This window comes from Chanos chanos, chromosome 2 (assembly GCF_902362185.1).
Source record: "Chanos chanos chromosome 2, fChaCha1.1, whole genome shotgun sequence".
NCBI lineage: Eukaryota > Metazoa > Chordata > Actinopteri > Gonorynchiformes > Chanidae > Chanos > Chanos chanos.
Window position 1 is genome coordinate 1,352,164 of NC_044496.1, and position 19,381 is coordinate 1,371,544.

The 19,381-nt window shown below is 42.9% G+C and overlaps 1 protein-coding gene across 1 annotated transcript in view; it reads right to left on the reverse strand.

Annotated features, from left to right (window-relative positions):
* Positions 1 to 3,006: 3,006 nt before the first annotated feature.
* otog (otogelin) overlaps positions 3,007 to 19,381 on the reverse strand; it is a 53,449-nt gene continuing 37,074 nt past the window's right edge. The window contains exons 36-58 of the mRNA XM_030793368.1: positions 18,363 to 18,855; positions 16,238 to 16,874; positions 15,879 to 16,056; positions 15,634 to 15,782; positions 15,429 to 15,518; positions 14,992 to 15,178; positions 13,441 to 13,661; positions 12,923 to 13,061; positions 12,372 to 12,560; positions 11,949 to 12,158; positions 11,186 to 11,290; positions 10,209 to 10,313; positions 8,940 to 9,041; positions 8,520 to 8,618; positions 7,509 to 7,549; positions 7,332 to 7,407; positions 6,858 to 7,036; positions 6,156 to 6,260; positions 5,934 to 6,053; positions 5,698 to 5,743; positions 4,682 to 4,753; positions 3,370 to 3,449; positions 3,007 to 3,207 (exon numbers count right to left, since the gene is read on the reverse strand). Coding sequence (XP_030649228.1) covers positions 3,007 to 3,207; positions 3,370 to 3,449; positions 4,682 to 4,753; positions 5,698 to 5,743; positions 5,934 to 6,053; positions 6,156 to 6,260; positions 6,858 to 7,036; positions 7,332 to 7,407; positions 7,509 to 7,549; positions 8,520 to 8,618; positions 8,940 to 9,041; positions 10,209 to 10,313; positions 11,186 to 11,290; positions 11,949 to 12,158; positions 12,372 to 12,560; positions 12,923 to 13,061; positions 13,441 to 13,661; positions 14,992 to 15,178; positions 15,429 to 15,518; positions 15,634 to 15,782; positions 15,879 to 16,056; positions 16,238 to 16,874; positions 18,363 to 18,855 — 3,824 coding nt within the window. The remainder of the gene's footprint in view (positions 3,208 to 3,369; positions 3,450 to 4,681; positions 4,754 to 5,697; positions 5,744 to 5,933; positions 6,054 to 6,155; positions 6,261 to 6,857; positions 7,037 to 7,331; positions 7,408 to 7,508; positions 7,550 to 8,519; positions 8,619 to 8,939; positions 9,042 to 10,208; positions 10,314 to 11,185; positions 11,291 to 11,948; positions 12,159 to 12,371; positions 12,561 to 12,922; positions 13,062 to 13,440; positions 13,662 to 14,991; positions 15,179 to 15,428; positions 15,519 to 15,633; positions 15,783 to 15,878; positions 16,057 to 16,237; positions 16,875 to 18,362; positions 18,856 to 19,381) is intronic.

Sequence of the window (19,381 nt, forward strand, 5' to 3'; positions counted from 1 at the left end):
CCTGTGACATAGTGGTCAGGACAATACATAAACTGACATACCCGTGACATAGTGGTCATGACAATCCATAAACTGACATACCTGTGACATAGTGGTCAGGACAATCCATAAACTGACATACCCGTGACATAGTGGTCAGGACAATCCATAAACTGACATACCTGTGACATAGTGGTCAGAACAATAGGTAAACTGACATACCTGTGACATAGTGGTCAGGACAATACATAAACTGACATACCTGTGACATAGTGGTCAGAACAATAGGTAAACTGACATACCTGTGGGAAAGTGCCCAAGATGATGCACTGTCACTCTCTGACGAGACTTCTTAAAAAGGTGACGTCTAATAGACTCACTAACACTTTTATTAGATTTCACAAGTACTGAGCAAATAAAACATTGTGTTGCCATATGGACCTGCTGATACTCTGGCCTTATTTTTACTGTCGCTGAGTCTAAGTGCATGTTTAATAATGTTCAAATGGCAACGCACGGTGAACAGTACAGTGTTCACGCTTAGAAGGTGCTGTACCAAAATGTACCAATGATCTGCTCTCTCAAAGAAATCATTTTTACACAACTTAACTCCTGACGGGCCTTTCTTCAGCTGACTCCGCCTACAGATGGACAGTGTCACTTCCAGGACAATTCCTGCCGTCTGTCACGGGCAGGGACTCACCTGCAGATTCTGCCTTTTACTAATATTCAGCTGACAGCGGCTTTGGGCAGCTCCTGAATGGTGCCACTAGAAACTGTTAGATCATAGCACCATAGCAGTAATAGGAATTAAATACTAATCAATAGAAACAGAAAAAATGAACTCCATAGAGTGTTTGTATAAAGAGAGATGGAGAGCTCTGATCCTGGACCTGCTCTGGGTGTTTGATAACTGCCCCGTGACACTGTCACAATCCCTGGAAGTTTTACACGTGACAGAAAGGAGCAGCTTCAAAATGACTTCATGTTTTATGAGGTCCTGTACTTGTTAAACGTGTTTCGAAAAACACAGTATTCTCACGTATTTACTTACATTTGTTGAACTATTCGACCTGCCGTGTCAGTATTTCAAACAACATTTCTAACGCTGATCTCAACTTGACCAAATGGACTCAAACACAGGGACAGAGAAGGTGGAGACTCTGACCCACACATCTGTGGCAGACTAACCAGGACACGACAACACACATATCTGAGTGTGTGGTGTTGACAGTGCGTTGACGAGACAAACAGCTGTCTAAAGAAACTTTTATTGAAAATGCAAATATACATTTAATATGGTACACAGAATTCAGAAAGCGAGATAACTTTGCTCAGGGCATTCCATCAGACGGCATAAAGCAACGTATAAAACAAATGCCCTTATATGGAGTGTCAGTTAAACAATTTCGACTTAAACCAGACTGAAATCAGATGCATCTTGATCAATTTATTCCAACATAATATTTCATGTGCTTTGTGTTCAGCCTCTGAGAGGAATACTGTGAGAGAACCTCGCGGGCCACTCAACAGTCACTCTATTGTAGAATAAAAAAAAAGGCACCAAACCAGTGTGATTCTGCTCCACCTCACAGCAAACCAGTCCAGACAACATAATGGAAAATTCAAATCATAAACTTTTTGAAGTGCTTGAAAACGAAGGCCAAATAGAAATATGTTTATATTAATTTACCTTTAGGTTGAATTTAGAAATTATTTCTCTATTGTGTGGTAATAAATAAATAAAGTGCTCAAAATACAGCTTGATTTTAATTATATTTATATATATAAAAAACCACTGAACTAAGCTGACTAAAAGCATCTGGGTCATTTGATATACAGGATATTGATGAATGATATTTACCAAAGGTAAAATTATATTTGTAAATGTGAACATTCTTAACGGACTAAACATTTCTTATGTACAAACCAGAAACATAACGTTTTGTGAGATTTGTGAAAAACAAACAAACAAATAAGCAAGCAAACAAACAAACAAACAAAAAACATTCCCCCAAAAACTGTGACTCTACTGATTTCTGTAACACATGACATGCAGTGCACCACAGGGTTTTGCAGCTCCACACAGGTACGCCTGCATAGGATTCATAGTCCGCCTGTCAATCACGCACGCTAAATAACATATGAGCTTTAACTGTTCTCATTTATTTCAACTACTTACTGTTTTGATTAGTGTATGTATTTTGCAGTGGAAGAGGACGAATAACTATGTATTTGTGTATGACTGTAGGGCTGTCAGGACCCCGATGCCCAACGGAAAAAAACGATTAATAGTCTGTGTAAGTGCTGAGACATACATTAAGCTGAGGGCAGCTACGCATGGGTTAAAAAACAAACAAGCGAACAAATAGTAATACTTCATGTATTTGAGGTGTGGTTTCTTTAAAAACCCTGATTAGATGTTTCTGTGTGAAGGTTACACGAAGCCAAAGACCGTTATATGTTGGTTTGGAGAGTCTGCGCCACACTACAGCAGAAGAAAGTCTGAATTTGAATTTGTCATGTATTTTTTAAGAGAATGTATTATTATGTGTTTATACCGATCTGCCATGATGGCTGTTATTGGTCTACCATAACAACAACAAAAAACTTATTTTAGTTTAAATCAAATCATAAGCCCTTCCAAAATCCCGTGCCCCCCACCGATCTTATGAATCTCTACATAGTTTAAATTAATGGGGCTTTTTTGGGGGCGGGAGCGCAAAGTAAAAAAATAATAATAATAATAATTTTTTTCAGAGCTCATACTACAAAACCCATTAAAACAAGTGACCTGGATTACACACTTCATTAAGCCAAACATTACATAAACATTTCGCGCCATTACTGTTATCAATTATCAGCTACTCTGGGCAGGATGGCGCGTCACTGTGGTGTTTCACAGAACGCAAAACAAAAGCCTACATACAAAGTGTCAGTGTTAGGAGACCGTGTGCCCTTCCCGTATTCCAGATCTCCATACGGTAGAGCGGGACTTGCTGAGTGAGTGGAGCAGTCGTCGGGACACTACGACCACTGGCAGGAACAGTCTGTTGGCTCCTGGATGGAGTAGCTGACCCAGCTGGAGTTTCCGCTGCAGTAAAGCTGGACGGAACGGCGCTGCAGACCCATCTCCCGACAGCACTTACAGAAACGTGCGTACGTGTTGATGTTATAATTGTAAATGCTCGCGGAGGGACACTTGCCGTCGCATGACACAATGTTTACCTGGGAAAAAAGGGGCGATGTTATCTGAAAACGTGCATGACGGCGTTTAAGTCAAAGTCAGACCTTGCTCAGATATTCCTGAATAGACTGCTTAATGAAATACCGCGAGTCACACACGGCCATATTCACTCCTCGTACTTCTTGTAGTGACAGCAGACTTACCGGCCTGTTACTACGACAATCGTTCTTTCTAATCGTCATTCTAACCGTTACTTTCTGGCAGGATTTTCCATCCTCTTTACCTGTGATGGGCAAAAGAAGTGAAATACCATTGTAATAGTTAATGTGAGACTTCACAAAGGTAAAAAAAAAATCGCTAGCTTTGTTTCTACCTGCATCCCAGACAGACAATTCTGAGGTACCAGTTTGTTAACATTTGTGGGTTACGACCACAGACAGATAACGTTAACTGTTACTAAAGGCTAGTCAAATGGATCCTCATTCCAAAAGCAAACACTGAGCAGTCTAAACACCTTGGCCAGCTCAGTGAATAATATGAGATTATGTGAAGTTATTTCTTTAGATCTTTACCATTTTTAATGCGGTTATTAAATGAGCCGGGGCACAGATCCATTACTGTACTGTGCAGCGTGTACAGCCCAGCCTGGCCTCTGCAGGCCAACACAAAAGGCATTACACAATTCTTTCCCCACTTGGCTGCAAAATAATCATGTTGCTACTACTCTCGTATGCACAGCGAACAGTGAGGCACATTACAGATACAGAACGCCCTCGAAAACAAACAAAACAGAACAGCTGAACTCTCCCCGCACCCCAAAAGCAAAATCAACCAAACAAACAAACAAACAAAAACATTCTATTTGATTTTATGCAAAAAAAGGGGGGGAAAAACAGAAAAAGTAAAAGAACAATATTGTCTAGAGTTAGCAAGCGTCTCGATTGTTTGGGTCATGTGGCATGCGCTTTGTAACGTAACGCATTTTTATTCAAAGAATATTTTAAATGTTGGTGCATCAAACACATGCACAGAACTTGGATGTTTCCAGTCCGTCGACTGATGGATCGGTAACAGTGCCATAGTCATGCCACATCACTCAAAAAAAAAGACCAGAGAACCCGCGTCTCCACTCACTAAAGACACTATCAGATTAAACACTATAAGCTCAGAACGAACTTTCATTACCAAACACATGCAAAAAGTTCTACAAACATGTAGTCGCTAATAGGCCACTACCAACAGTACATTGTTGGCAATCAACAATGCACTGCCCAGACAGAGCGAAATGGGGAAAGATTTAACTGTGTCATGTAAATTGTCAAAAAAAAAAAACAATCTATGTATAAATATTTTTAAGAGAAGTCAAAAATGCTAAAGTGAGGTATTGTTTTAATTAAAAAGAGGAACAGAGCGCTGTTGGACGTCCTGTGCGGTTTAGGTGAGGGGGAGTACATTGTTGGAGATCAACAATGGTGATAGTGGTAGGTCTCAGCACGTGGAGGCAGAAACTGGTACCTCGTTCACAGTTTGTGCTAATGGTTGGTTTCAATGGACTAACTGGGAATGGGAAGAGTGAATATCCAGTACCTGGAGAAATTGGTACAGTTTAGCATTACACATATGACTGGCTCTGTTATTTATCAGTGGAAAATATCATTCTTCAAAAAACTATGACAGAAACATTTCTGTTGATAGAATATTCTAACAGAAATATTTCTGGTAACATCTATAGTCATTCACTTACAGACATCACTGTGTGCTAGGCACCTTATTTTTCTATTATAGTTTTGCCTTATTTCATTTTTTTGATGGTGAATAGGTCAACACTTATTTGTGACGTTTACACCACAGACTGAACCAAACCAACTCTGTGATATAGTAACACTGACATGTACTCTGTCATATAGTAACACTGACATGTACTCTGTCATATAGTAACACTGGCATGTACTCTGTCATACAGTAACACTGACATGTACTCTTTCATATAGTAACACTGACATGTACTCTTTCATATAGTAACACTGACATGTACTCTGTCATATAGTAACACTGACATGTACTCTGTCATATAGTAACACTGACATGTACTCTGTCATACAGTAACACAGACATGTACTCTGTCATACAGTAACACTGACATGTACTCTGTTATATATTAAATAACGAACATTCATAAATCTGGCTGCGCTTGTGATACTCAGATAAGAGATGGTGAGACCAGTGATCTAAATAAGGCATTTTAATAATACTTAATAACACTGGGAATATGTACTTTCAGGACTTCTGTGGTATTTTTAGCTTTATGATTAATATGAGATCTGAGATATGCACGTTTGGTAAATATCTACTCAAAGCCTCTACAGACGGCATCATTTACTAACATGTACACAGAAATTCAACACCTGTTACAGTCCCAGTGAACACTGGGTTGACAGGATTGGGAGAGTATATTTTTCTGCATGTACTGACATGTTTACAGTTGTGCTTTTCTGTGGCATTGTGTCGGATGAGTGTAAAATAATACTCACAAGTTTTACAGCATCCATCCATGTAACTTACTATTGTACCACCAATCTGTGGAGGAAGAGACTGATGAAATGCCTGAAGTTTGACAGTGGTCATGGAGATAAACAGAGCCAGAAAACGAGAGACGTTTGGACAGGACTTTTAGTCTGGACACGGTTCAGTTTCCTTTAGAAGTTCAGGATTGAAACATGTATTAAAACGTGTTTTTCTCCATGAGTGCATCGCTGTGCTGACTTACCTTCACACACTCTGTCTCGTTAAAGGGGGGGCAGCTGTAGGTGTAGGACACCAGCGTTGGCCCTGATAGCATTTCTGTGCAGTCAAACCTCATGCAGTCTAACACCCAGCTCTTCCCTGGCTGCAGGTCCAGGCACTCACAGTTAGGTCACAGAAGCAATGCATGGACAATAGTTCATACTGAGCGTGCATTAGATGTGAGTCAGGTGACTGGCAGTCTCACCTTGTGCAAGGTGACGGTGCCGTTCTCACTCTGGTAGAGACAGGAAACATTCTTACACTGACCACAGCAGCTGCTGGGATCTTTAGGAGGAACGTAGATCTGGTTCTGAGGAGAAAACGACAGTGGAAATAACGTCTTTTCTCAAAGAAAACTATTGTAGTTCTGGACACCAGTCACTGATGTTCTTAACTAATCTTCTCCTTTCCTAAGCAGGACCAGAGATCGATAAATTGAACATTCGGCTTGAATTTTTAGATGCATTTCTTGAAACTTCAATGCAATAATCTACCGGTTGAGTTGGCTGAGATTTCTGTTTAAAAATGTTAAAAAAAAAAACAAAAAAAAAACAAAAAAAAGACAGTGCAGTTGAAATAACGTTAATGCTCCACTGCAGAAAAAGATGAATTTTGCACACAATATCATCAGACATAAAATAACATATCTTAGCATCTCTTCAACAATTTTTTAATTATGCAGTATGTTTTGGAGTTGATTTTGCTTTGTGCTAATTTTGCTATTGACAACATGACTGACATCATAGGACAGACGCAAGGTATTGCAGTTAAATCAGGATGCTAATGCTAAAGACTCATGCTTGCTTTATACACCAGACATGATCCTCTACTGTAAAACTATAAGCAGGCATGATTCAGAACCAAACCCATTCCAGGGCAGGTCCTGGTATCGCGCCTGTAGACTGACCGGCTGGCACTGGGCAGAGCAGTTGGTGCTGGAGGTCCGGATGCGGTAGAAGCCTGTCGACTGGTCCAGAGCGCTGGTGCACTGTGTGGTATGACACACACCATCCTCACTGTGTTCAACCAACATCTGCCCCGGTTTCAGTACACCCCTCTCACCGTCTACACATACACTCTCTCTCACTGCTCACCAACATTTAAACAAGGACACACACACACACACAGAAACACACACAGACAGAGACACACGCACAGAAACACACACAGACAGAGACACACACAGACACACAGAAACACACATACACAGACAGACAGACAGACACACACACACACACACACACACACACACACACACACAGACAGACAGACACACAATGCACATTCATGCACCAAAAAAATACATCATTAAAACAGATTCAGTTTCAGCATTGAAAGCAAATGTTTGAACTTGACTGTAAGTCATTAACTCTGTTCTCACCACACTTGTATCTTTTGCAGGCACATGTGTTTTCAGGATGTGTTAGGAAACTCCTGTCAATCTGCAGAGTTTCACCCTTTTACAGGAAATACACTAGTGTAAGAATGACTCATTAATCAACCCACGAGACATAAATCAGCATCTGCCAGAAGTATTTTCAAAGCTAATAAAACCTACCAGATTACATTTTGGTCTTGGGATTCTATCACACGCACACTCTGCAGAAAATTAAAAAATAACATTAGTGCACTTTTTAATCAAATATTTACACACAAATTGTTTATTTAAGGTGAGATGTGGTTTTGAATAGAGTGATAAGTTTTTACAGAGATTTTTTGAAAATTGGCCAAAATGGATGAATGGAAAACAGTTATGTTATCAATTATGTTATGAATGGAAAACAGTTATGTTATCAGTTATGTTATGAATGGAAAACTGTTATGTTATCTGTTATGTTATGAATGGAAAACTGTTATGTTATCAGTTATGTTATGAATGGAAAACTGTTATGTTATCGGTTATGTTATGAATGGAAAACTGTTATGTTATCAGTTATGTTATGAATGGAAAACTGTTATGTTATCTGTTATGTTATGAATGGAAAACTGTTATGTTATCAGTTATGTTATGAATGGAAAACAGTTATGTTATCTGCATTTAAATGGTAGTTTGAGACACTTTTCTCCATATTTGCCCCATAGTCTCTTGCTCTTGTTTCCACTTTCCTAGATTCTCAGTGTTGAGTGACTCAGTCACTGTCCAGCAGTGATGAGTCACTGTTACCTCACTCAGCGTGAAGCTCAGGGTCTTAAAGAGCCTGGTTTCATACACCTAGAGTTTGATCTGGGCAAATGAGCACCCAAATCAGATACTGTGAATCACGTCTTTTCAGAGTATATACAAAACGAACACTCTGCTTACAGATGTGACACGTGTTTTACAAAAAATGAATTGATCACCGATATAAAACGTGTTGAGTAACTTGCATAAGTTAGCGGTTCAGCAGAAACAGTTTCACTTCATTCAGTCACTGTGTGCGGTTCCAGTCAGACTGTGACGGCTGCTGGTAAACAATGAGATGTTTGAAAAAAAAATTCCCCCACCCACACTCAGTTTCTCAGTACAAGTTTTTTAACGTAGAATATCCCCCCACAACATGCAGAGGATGGCGTGGGCGGGACTTCTCACCGCAGGACTGTGACGGACAGCACTGCTCTGGAACGGGCGTGCTGATGGCTGCCATCCCCACCGGACAGGAGAGCTCTGGACAGAGGTGAGGTTCACACACTGCACATGCAAACACACACACACACACAGAAGGATCATACATGCTATCATACATGTTTATTTCATGCAATATGCACTTATTTTTTTTGTAGTTTTTGTAGTTGTGTTGGGTTTTCAATGGTTCCTAGATGCCATGTACAAAAAGCTGCCATCTCTTCTTCCTATTATATTGTATTGCTGCATTATTAATGTTGTTTTTACTATTTATAACACTATAATTAAACACATTCAGAACAGCTTCATTCAGAATAGAACCGTGCTGTTTTCTGGTCTCTGGTAACCAGGGCATGTCGATCTCATGATGGAGAGTTATTCACGTACCACAGTGGTAGACGGGACAGCATCGGTCTGTGCTGTTGGCATCCACTGTCAGGAACTCACCCTCCAGGCACTCAGGCACAACAACTGGGCAGGAGTCACACACTACGGAGCAGAACACACACGACACGTCACAGAGTTAGAGAGTTCCCACTGTCTGCCTCAGTCCTGTATCGGACACCTACACTCCACAGCACTCTGGCTACAGACAGTCCTGTATCTCTACTTTACTTTACAGCACACCTGCTAAGGTCAATATAGGATAGCCCTGCATTTACCATAGCTGATAGAACAAAATAAAACCTCAACTAATAGAATAAAACCTCAACTAAAATGCAAACTGAAAGGTTTTGGATTTTAGTTGAGGTTTTACTTTTTCACTTTATTTTTGTGGAAAACCAGTTGCCTCAAATTTCTGAGATATCCTAATTATTTCATCTGTGTGGCGTTAGTTCTACAAGTTAGGGTGCTGGGTGTCTGTGTAACTTCAGCACAGTTAATCATAGGTTTGTTGTGGGATAAAGGTTGGAGCAGTTGTGGTCAGGTCTAGTCGAGCATGGTTTAGCTTAATGTGGTCAGGACATGGTTTAACAGTGCCAGTGTTAAGCAGTGTTTTAACAGTGCCAGTGTTAAGCAGCTTTTTAACAGTGTTAGTGTTAAGCAGTGTAGTGCTAGTGTTAAGCAGTGTTTTAACAGTGTTAGTGTTAAGCCGTGTTTTAACAGTGTTAGTGTTAAGCATGTTTTAGCAGTGCTAGTGTTAAGCAGTGTTTTAGCAGTGCCAGTATTAAGCAGTGTTTTAGCAGTGCCAGTGTTAAGCAGTGTTTTAGCAGTACTAGTGTTAAGCAGTGTTTTAACAGTGCTAGTGTTAAGCCGTGTTTTAACAGTGTTAGTGTTAAGCAGTGTTTTAAGCAGTGTTAGTGTTAAGCAGTGTTTTAACAGTGCTAGTGTTAAGCAGTGTTTTAGCAGTGTTTATGTTAAGCAGTGTTTTAGCAGTGCCAGTGTTAAGCAGTGTTTTAACAGTGCTAGTGTTAAGCAGTGTTTTAGCAGTGTTTATGTTAAGCAGTGTTTTAGCAGTGCCAGTGTTAAGCAGTGTTTTAACAGTGCTAGTGTTAAGCAGTGTTTTAACAGTGTTAGTGTTAAGCAGTGTTTTAACAGTGCTAGTGTTAAGCAGTGTTTTAACAGTGTTAGTGTTAAGCAGTGTTTTAACAGTGCTAGTGTTAAGCGGTGTTTTAACAGTGTTAGTGTTAAGCAGTGTTATCTGAGTTTACTCACTGCAGATGTGTGCCAGGCAGCAGCTGCCGTCTGCACTTATGGCAATAAGAGTCTGGTCCTGCCGACAGGTCGGGATGGTGGTCTCACAGTGCTCAGGGTCACACTCTGCCGAAAACACACACACACACACACACAGCTGATTCATACGGCCCACGACCAAATGCACACAGATTCAAATGACCAACAACCAAACACACACACTCAGCTGATTCATATGGCCAACAACCAAACACACACACACAGCTGATTCGTACAGCCCACAACCAAACACACGCACAGCTGATTCATACAGCCCACAACCAAATGCACACACAGCTGATTCATACAGCCCACAACCAAACACACACACAGATTCATATGACCAACAACCAAACACACACTCAGCTGATTCATACAGCCAACAACCAACACACACACACAGCTGATTCTTACGCACAACAACCAAACACACACATAGATTCATATGACCAACAACCAAACACACACACTCAGCTGATTCATATGGCCAACAACCAAACACACACACACAGCTGATTCATATGGCCAACAACCAAACACACACACACAGCTGATTCATACAGCCCACAACCAAATGCACACACAACTGATTCATACGGCCAACAACCAAACACACACACAGATTCATATGACCAACAACCAAACACACACACACAGCTGATTCATACAGCCCACAACCAAACACACACTCAGCTGATTCATACAGCCCACAACCAAACACACACACAGCTGATTCATACAGCCAAGGATCAAAAACAAACCATACTGTCCTTAGTGCGGTTCACAGTACAGCTAAGGTCTCACTGACTGAACTGATTGCCAGTAAGTGGTGATGTGTGAATAAAGAACCTCTCCTGATAAACTGTCGCTCAGAAATCCACTAAACAGAGAAAAGAAGAGCCCTGGATTTAGACAGCACTCTCTCTGTCAGCGTGAGCGTAGTAATCTCACACACTTACCACACGCATGCTCAGGACAGCAGGAGTCCGGTCTGAAATACGACACCATCTTCTCTCCATACTTACACTCCGGAGGAGAGCTGACACACAGACTCTGATTACAAACTAACACACACGCACAGAAATACACAGACACACACAACATCAGACATCAGTTCGTTACTATCACATGTATGTTTTCCATCACATATGCACGCATGTACATTACACATATGTAATCGTAACATGAAGCAAAACAACTATCACATATACATAGTCCCTCAGAAAGGTGTTAGACGTGAATCAACAGCAAATTACAAACAAAGGACAATGAGAAAATCACCAGCTTCTCTGTCCTTACAAGACTATCCTATTCCAACTCATTTTTTCTTGACCTTCATGACAGTCAAACTGTGGATGTGTGAGACAGGAAGCAATATTTGTCATCATCTTCTAACGAGTCTAAGATATGACTGACCAGGGACCAGTTTACTTTCGGTAATCCCATGAGGACCTACCACAGGCTTTTCTAAGATAAGACTGACCAGAGACCAGTTTACTTTCTGTAATCCCGTGAGGACCTACCACAGGCTTTTTGTGACATGACTGACCAGGGACCAGTTTACTTTCTGTAATCCCGTGAGGACCTACCACAGGCTTTTCTAAGATAAGACTGACCAGAGACCAGTTTACTTTCTGTAATCCCGTGAGGACCTACCACAGGCTTTTTGTCATATGACTGACCAGGGACCAGTTTACTTTCTGTAATCCCGTGAGGACCTACCACAGGCTTTTTGTGGACAGCAGCTCCTGTCGTCGGCCAGGCTCACGATCACCTCTCCCGTCCGTGTGCACACGGGCTGCGGCACGTCGGAGCAGTTATATTCCACCGGAACAATCGTGTCGTTGTCGCATTTATACATACAGCAGCCGTCCAGAGAGGCCTTCCACACTTCCCCTGACGCTCGAGGAGTTCCAAAGCTGTCCGTGCAGGCTGGACACAAACAAACACAAACAACTCTCTTATTTACCTGTCCCCAAAACAGCACAGATACACAAACAACTCACTTATTCAGGAAGTAATGCAATTCAGTTACAAATCCACCTGCCTCTCAGCAGCACTTAACAGTGCATTTCAGAAGACTCACTAGGTACTTTGTTAAATAACAACCAGTGGGCAGTGGACCACAGAGGAGAGAGTACCCACCACACTTGCTGGGGGGGATGCAGAGGGCAGAGTATGGCCGGTGCAGAAGCGTCCCCTCAGGACACACACAACCCTCAGCCAGACCTGTGCACTGCTCTGGGTCGTACTCAAAGTCCTGGTTGGGGCAGGACTGGGCAGTGCAGGCTGGCAGGCACGCTTGGTACACCAGGTCCTCGGGACAGACGAAGGCTGCATGATCACAGGACCACAGCATAATCCAGCACAGAGTGCACACAGACAATATGGATGAATGACTATGTGTTATGTGTAAGAGATGTATCTCAAAAAGATAAATGGACAGAACGTCTGAGAGGACACTGAAAGGCATGCCTCAGTAAACATTTCCATTTCGTTACAGCCCTCTGATTTACTGTCATCGTCTCCTTGACTGACTAGCTGTAAATTTCCTCTTAAAATTATTGATAAAAAATAAGTTGGGCTATGCTGAGGTAGTCAGGCGTTAAAAAGAGCTATTTAGTTTTGGATCATGACAAAAGGATTGTTCATCATGGAAGGGATAATCTTGTGGAGGAGACTGCTGATTGGCTTACGGCAGTAGTCAGGGCTCCTCCATTCGATGCAGATGTTGAACTTGTGACAGGAGGCGACGTATGCGGCTAATGCCACGCACGGGTTATTCACGTACTCCGCGTCACGCACCCAAACTTCACAAAACGTGGCCGGAGGAACCTGAAATTATGACACAATGATTTTTACATCACAGTATTTTACAGATGGCTGATGCTCCAACTGAAAATTTAACCAAGCCTAACTCAGTCCATATTAGACCTTGATGAGACAAATAAATGATGAGATAAATGGTACATCTCTGAATGGCAGCACTGTTTAGTAGGTTAAGGACAACTCCTATATAACGTATTACATTCATGTAAACCACAGTCAATACCCACATAGATATGAAGAGATGAATGAATATGAATAGGTGAAATGAATATGTGCATACTGCAACCGAGGCAACTCAAGGCTACTACTATGAAACATTGTTTCCAAGGCTACTATGTTTTATTTGTGGGGGTGTTCCACTGTTCTGTTCAGGTGGAGGTCGTACATAGGTGTGGCAGGGCGTGAAGGTGGAGTTCTGCAGCATGCTCAAGCACTGAGAGCAGTCGCTGGTGGAGCAGTTGACCTCCCGGCGTCGGCTGTGACTGACATAGCTGGTGGTGTTTGGGACCTGCCAACTGTCGATAAAAACAGCTGGGTCTTCCCACTCACCCACCACTGTTCCATTAGACAGAGTCAGGTCATTGGCTGGATTTCCATCACAACAACCTATACAACAAGGAGGAGTGAAAGAGGGTTGAGCGCAGAAAGAAAGAAAGAAAGAAAGGTCAGACAACATATCACATGTAGCCCTGCAGAGGTAGTGTATTAGTTTTTATGATGTACATAATTAATTTAAGGATTTCGATTTGACGTTTTCACTTCATCGGTTCAGAATTGGTTGAGTGAAAATCGTCACCTATTCCTGTGACCCGATTGGTTGGGGCTGTTCGGGACGTGTGGGAGAGCGGTCAGTTGGAAGCGAGAGGAGAGAGAGAGTGAGGACTACAAAGAATTTTAATTTTTTTTAAATTTTTTTAGTTATAGTTAGCGCTGTGGAGACAAGCTGTGCGCCTTTCTTTTAGGACGACGAACAGGAGGACATCAAATCCGAAACGCTCTCTGGGTGAGCTGGATTAGAGTTCTTCTGGTGATATGTGATGTAAAGGACCGACTAGATAGCACCCTAGGTAACCGGAGAAGCCTGTGACTTCCTCTGGCTCTGGCGATTTCTCCCTGTGTCTCGTCCTCACGCGATCCACCTCATCAGTGACTGCATACATGTCAGTCGGAGTCCTGATGCTATCAGATCTGTGAGTTTCAAGTTTTTTCCTTTTCTCTGTTAAAGGGAAGGAGCTGTTGTGTTTTGGTCACCGTTCAGTCATGCAACGGGGATAATTCTGTTTGATAATATCATCTGCCTATTTTGTGCGTGTGCGTATACCTGCCAAGGTACATTTTAAATGTGAATCTTACATAGTGTTTTTTGCATTGGTTTTCATGTGTCATGATGACCACGTGTAGTCTTATGGAATTAAGATGAGGGAATACTAGGTCACAGAAATATGCAAATTACAAATCAGATTTTTTCTAAGCCACCCGGTGAGCCTGGTAGCTTGTTTATTTGACTGTCTATCTATTTATCGCTACTGATGTATCTATGTGTCTGTTTATTTATTTATTTGAGAAGATACATGGCAAGTCACATTAATTTCTTCAATTTTACTCTTAATAAATAGTTCAGTGATAAAGGTAACCAGAAGTCATTAGACAATCTAAACCATTTTGTACACTGTAAATTAAGTAACTCACTCTAAATTAGAAAGTGGTATCAGAAATAATGAATAACTAATGAATAACTAATGAAGCCAGGGCATTGCCCCCCTTTATCCAGAGAGGAAAGAAATCGCTACTCACAAATTGAAGACAGCCCTGTATGTTAGTTTCAGTTTAGTAAACTCTCCCATAAATGAAGCTTTCTGTGCACTGCCCAGAGTGTATAGGCCTCTGAGCACCTTAGACCAGTGAACTGAACCTGTCATATGTGTAATGCACCTACCACACAGCCCCATGGTGGTCAGTTTGTTAATGTAGCTCTCAGTTTCGATCACCATCATTCCTGTGCTGTGAAACCACTGGATCTTTAGTCCTGCTGGACTCCTGATCAGGTACATGTTCCCTGTGTCCAGAACCTCAAACCCGTATTTCTTGAAGCGGGGCTTTGCATACCTGGAGTTTACAAATAGCTAGAAGATACAATCCAGAATGAAATATAACAGTTACCAGTTACCAGCTCTCACAACATGGTTTCATACAGTCACAAGTTATAGTTTTGGAAAACTTCAAAGGCTCATGGATGAGACTGTACTCCGGAGGTCCTTCGTTACAGCTGGTATAAAAAAGGTTTGCCGTTAGGTAAGACAGCTCCATTCTGCAGTGTTACTCTATTGCACTATTATCCATAGACCTGTCACAAACGGAGTGAGGGAAACATACCCGTCTCTGAAGTCGATTAATGAGTACTTGGTGTGATTTGTGGGTTATGTTTAGAGCAGCCAAGCACAGGTTGGTGAAATTCCACAGCAGCTATGCATGAAACAGCAGAAACCAGATAAAAAACATTAAAACTTCTTGACAACTGTTACACATTTACCACTGCAAGCACACTGCACTGTATTTGGGTCGGGTTTTAGAGACTCACTGTGTCCTCGTTGGCCGGACACTCCTGAACTACGATGCTGACTGTTTCATTGGGGAGCTGCGCCACCACATACGATGCAGCTTTGAAAATAGCAACGCTGTTCCCATCAAACGTGATTACATTCAGATCCGGGAAGACAGAACAACGACCTGCACCACAAAAACAGAGCGTGCAAGGATGATTATTTTATGATTAAAATGTTTCTGTATGTGTGTTTGTGTGTGTGTGTGTGTATACAGACTCACATGGACAGTCCCACTTGGGACAACACTTGTCTCCATTCACCAGAATGGCAAATCCCAGCAGACCACAGTTCGGTGGGGTGGAGTTGAACGGACAGTTCTGTGACTTGTTGAAAAGCACGAGCTGTCCACTCACACAGATGTACTTGGTACATTCGTCAATTATCTCTGAGTACGGAGGCTGTAAGACAAAGAAAGAGCATGTTGCATTGCCTTCCACGTCAGCATCATCATTTATACTGTACAGTCTTTCTGCAGAATACATACACAGAAAAGGTCGTGGCTGTGTTTTAGGCCATGTCTGACAGTTACGATGCACTGATAACATAAATGGAGTGAATGCATTGGCAAGGGGAACTGACCGTGCACACTCTGGTAGGAGGAGGTGCTATTGTGGTGGTTTCCTCCACCTCTGCTGTAGTGAATGGAGCCGCTGGAGACACACTTGTCTCTGTTGTTGTTGTTGTTGTTGTTGTTGTTGTGTTCCAGTACTCTGTCTCAGTAGAAAGGGCTGGCGTGGTTGTTGAAGATGGTTCTGTTATGGGGGACTGTGTTGTTGTAGGTGTGAGGGTGTGCTCTGTAGATGGAGTAGTTCCAGAAGTCATGGAGGTAGCAGAGGGCTCAGTGGTCACAACCGATGTGACACTTGGTGCTGGAGCACTAGGTGTGCTGTCAGTCTTATCTGGCAGTGTTCCAGTAGATCCTGTTTCAGTGGTAAATTTTGTGGAAAGTGGCCCAGCAGATGTGCGTATGGTGGATGTAGTTGTGATGGTTTCTGAGCCTGGGCTTGGGGGTACAGTTGGGGAACCAGGAACTGTCGTCATCGTGGAAACAGTTGTGGGTTGTGTGGTCTCTGGCACAGTGACTCTCTCAGTGGACGTGTGGACAGTGGATGTTTCAGAGATGGTTGGAGAAGGAACTGGAGTAGACAAAGTGACTCTGGCTGTTTCTCTTCTTGTGGTTCCCGCAGTGGTCTTTGTCGTCACAGTAGGAGTGACCCTCTCAGGGGGAAGACGAGTGTGGGGGGTTACATATGTCAAGGGGGACCAAGTGGATGGCCGGGATGTTGCTGACGTAGACAGCTCAGCTCTGTCGGTAACCGGGGGAGCCCTTGTTGTCTGTGTGAAGGGGCGCAAAGTCGCAGTAGTAGAAGTAGTGGAGGTTTGGACGCTGGATACTGTGGATCTTTCAGTTATAGAAACAGTAGGGACGGATTCCCCGGGCGACACAGTTGGAGTCTCACGTATCTTTGTCGTGACAGTTGAAGAAGTTGTCTGCGTGTGTGGAACTGTCGTGGATTTAAAAGTGATTTCAGAGGTAGACACAGTGGGAGATGTTGTGACAGGCTGGGAGCTTGTGGTGGTAACAGAGTCTGTGTGAGGGGCAGGTGTGGATGAAGTCTCTAAGGAGGGACTTAACCGAGACTCTGTGGTCATCTGTGTTGTTGGTTGGGACACAGTGCCTGTAATCATGCGCGTTGATGTTTCCGAAGATGATGCTGATAATGTTGGAGATGTTACTGTTATGCTTACTTTGGAAGAGGTGGAGAATGTGGTAGCACGTGTCTTCTCAGGAGAAACTGGCAGTGAAGGTCTTGTGGTAATCTGAGAAATTTCTGGAGAGACAGGTTGTGTGGAGGTGGTGTGTGTTGTCACTGATGTGATTCCCCACTCCGGGGAGGTGTATTCTGTTGTCTTGGTCATTCTCTCTGTGGTGGACAGTATTGGAGACCAAGAGGTCTGAGTGGTATAGGCAAGGGACGTCGGCTGTGATGTTGTTTTCGCTGTTTTTTCTTTAGACTCTGTCACTGCTCCAGGTGTAGTCTGGGCTGTAGTTGTAGTGCTATCAAGGGGTTGAGTGGTTCCTGTGAGGGATGGTGATGTTGTTTTGGAGGTAGTCAAAGGCTGCTCGGACGTAGGTGAAGATGGAACACCTAACAATGTTGTTCTTGTGGTAGGAATGTGAACAGTCGTTCTTGTAGGTATTTCTGGAGAGGTTGTCGTAAATATTTCCCTGTCTGAGGTAGAGGTATAGACGGCTTCCTCTGTAGTCCCAGGGGTGGATGGGGTTGTTTTCAACGTGGTGAAGCCACTGACCGGTGTGGTCGATTCTGTGGTGTATGCTGGAGTGGATGTTGCTGAAATCAGTGAAACTGTATGAGTAGGTGTAGGAGCAGTAGAGACTGTGGTAGTGACAGGTGTACTTGACTCATACGGAGGAGTGAATATGGTTGATGTGGATGTAAATTTGGTTGTGCTAACTGTTTCAGCAGCAGGAGTCCTTTCGCTGGTGGAGGAGGAAGCTGTGGTAACAGTTGTGTGAGTAGTGACCTCAGTTAGTTCTGAGCTTGCGGTTGGCTCCGTGCTTGTTGTGTACAAAGGGGAGACTCTGACAGTTGTGGTTGCTTTTGTGACTGCCTTCGTGGTTGAGATTGGGAGAGATGGAAGTGTGCTGGCCCTAGTCGTCCCCCTTGATGTGCTTGTGGACAGGGCCAGAGTGGAGGCTGGGGGAACGCTAGTGCTGCTGGTAGACAGAGTCGATGTCATTTCTGGTCTGGGTGTAGTGCTGGTAAGTGGGTGAGAAGTTGTACTGGGCACAGTGGTTGTCTTTTCAGTGCTCAGTGTCCCAGTGGATCTTTCGGTGGTACTCAGGGGACTGGGGGAGAGTCCTGGGGATGTCCTGACTGTTGTTACAGGTTCGACCGGTGTTGGTCGGACAGCTGTTCGTGTTAGTTCAGGAACTGTAGTTGCTGGTGTGGGAGTGACGGCTTTGGTGGTGAGAGTGCTGGTGAACTCTGGTATGGGTGTAGTAGTAGTTGGTAGAGCAGTGGTGCTTGCAGGGCTGGCTGGGCTGAAGGCAGTGGTGGGGCTGGGTTGTGCTGTGGAGGGGCTGGCTGTTACCGTGGTGACAGAAGTGACAGTAGCAAGTGGTGGTTCAGTTGTGGAGGGTGTAATAGGTTGAATGACCACAGGCTTAATGCCTAAAGACCAAAAAAAAAAATGACGACAAAATTTAGAAATATGTAGCCTCTGCAATCGAGAAAATAAACTTAATGAATAAAAAATAATTGGATAATAGAATAATGTCAGTTTCAGGAGGCAAATATTGATTAATTAAACTAAGTATTAAGCTTACTTAAACAGATGTTCGAATCAGAAGCCAATAAGCTAAAGAGCTTATGCTTGTATTACGCTCTATGTGCAGAGGTTGGAAGCAATAGTTCAACAGAAAAGTAATCCATTATTGACATCTTGAGATGTCTAATGACAGTTTGTAAACAGTATTCTCTTCCCTCACTAACCCCATGCACTCTAGGACTCCCATAACTTCTTTCTCTATGTAAACAGTCCGTGGCATTGGCATTGCAGCCTGGCCAGCTGTTGTGAGAAATGTAATGGGTGAGAGTTTAACTGGGGGATTTCCAGAGTGGGTTCCCCTGTTTGTTCTCTTCCACCGAGGTCGGGACAGGGAGCTGCTACCCTGACAACTGAGCACTCTTTCGGTTT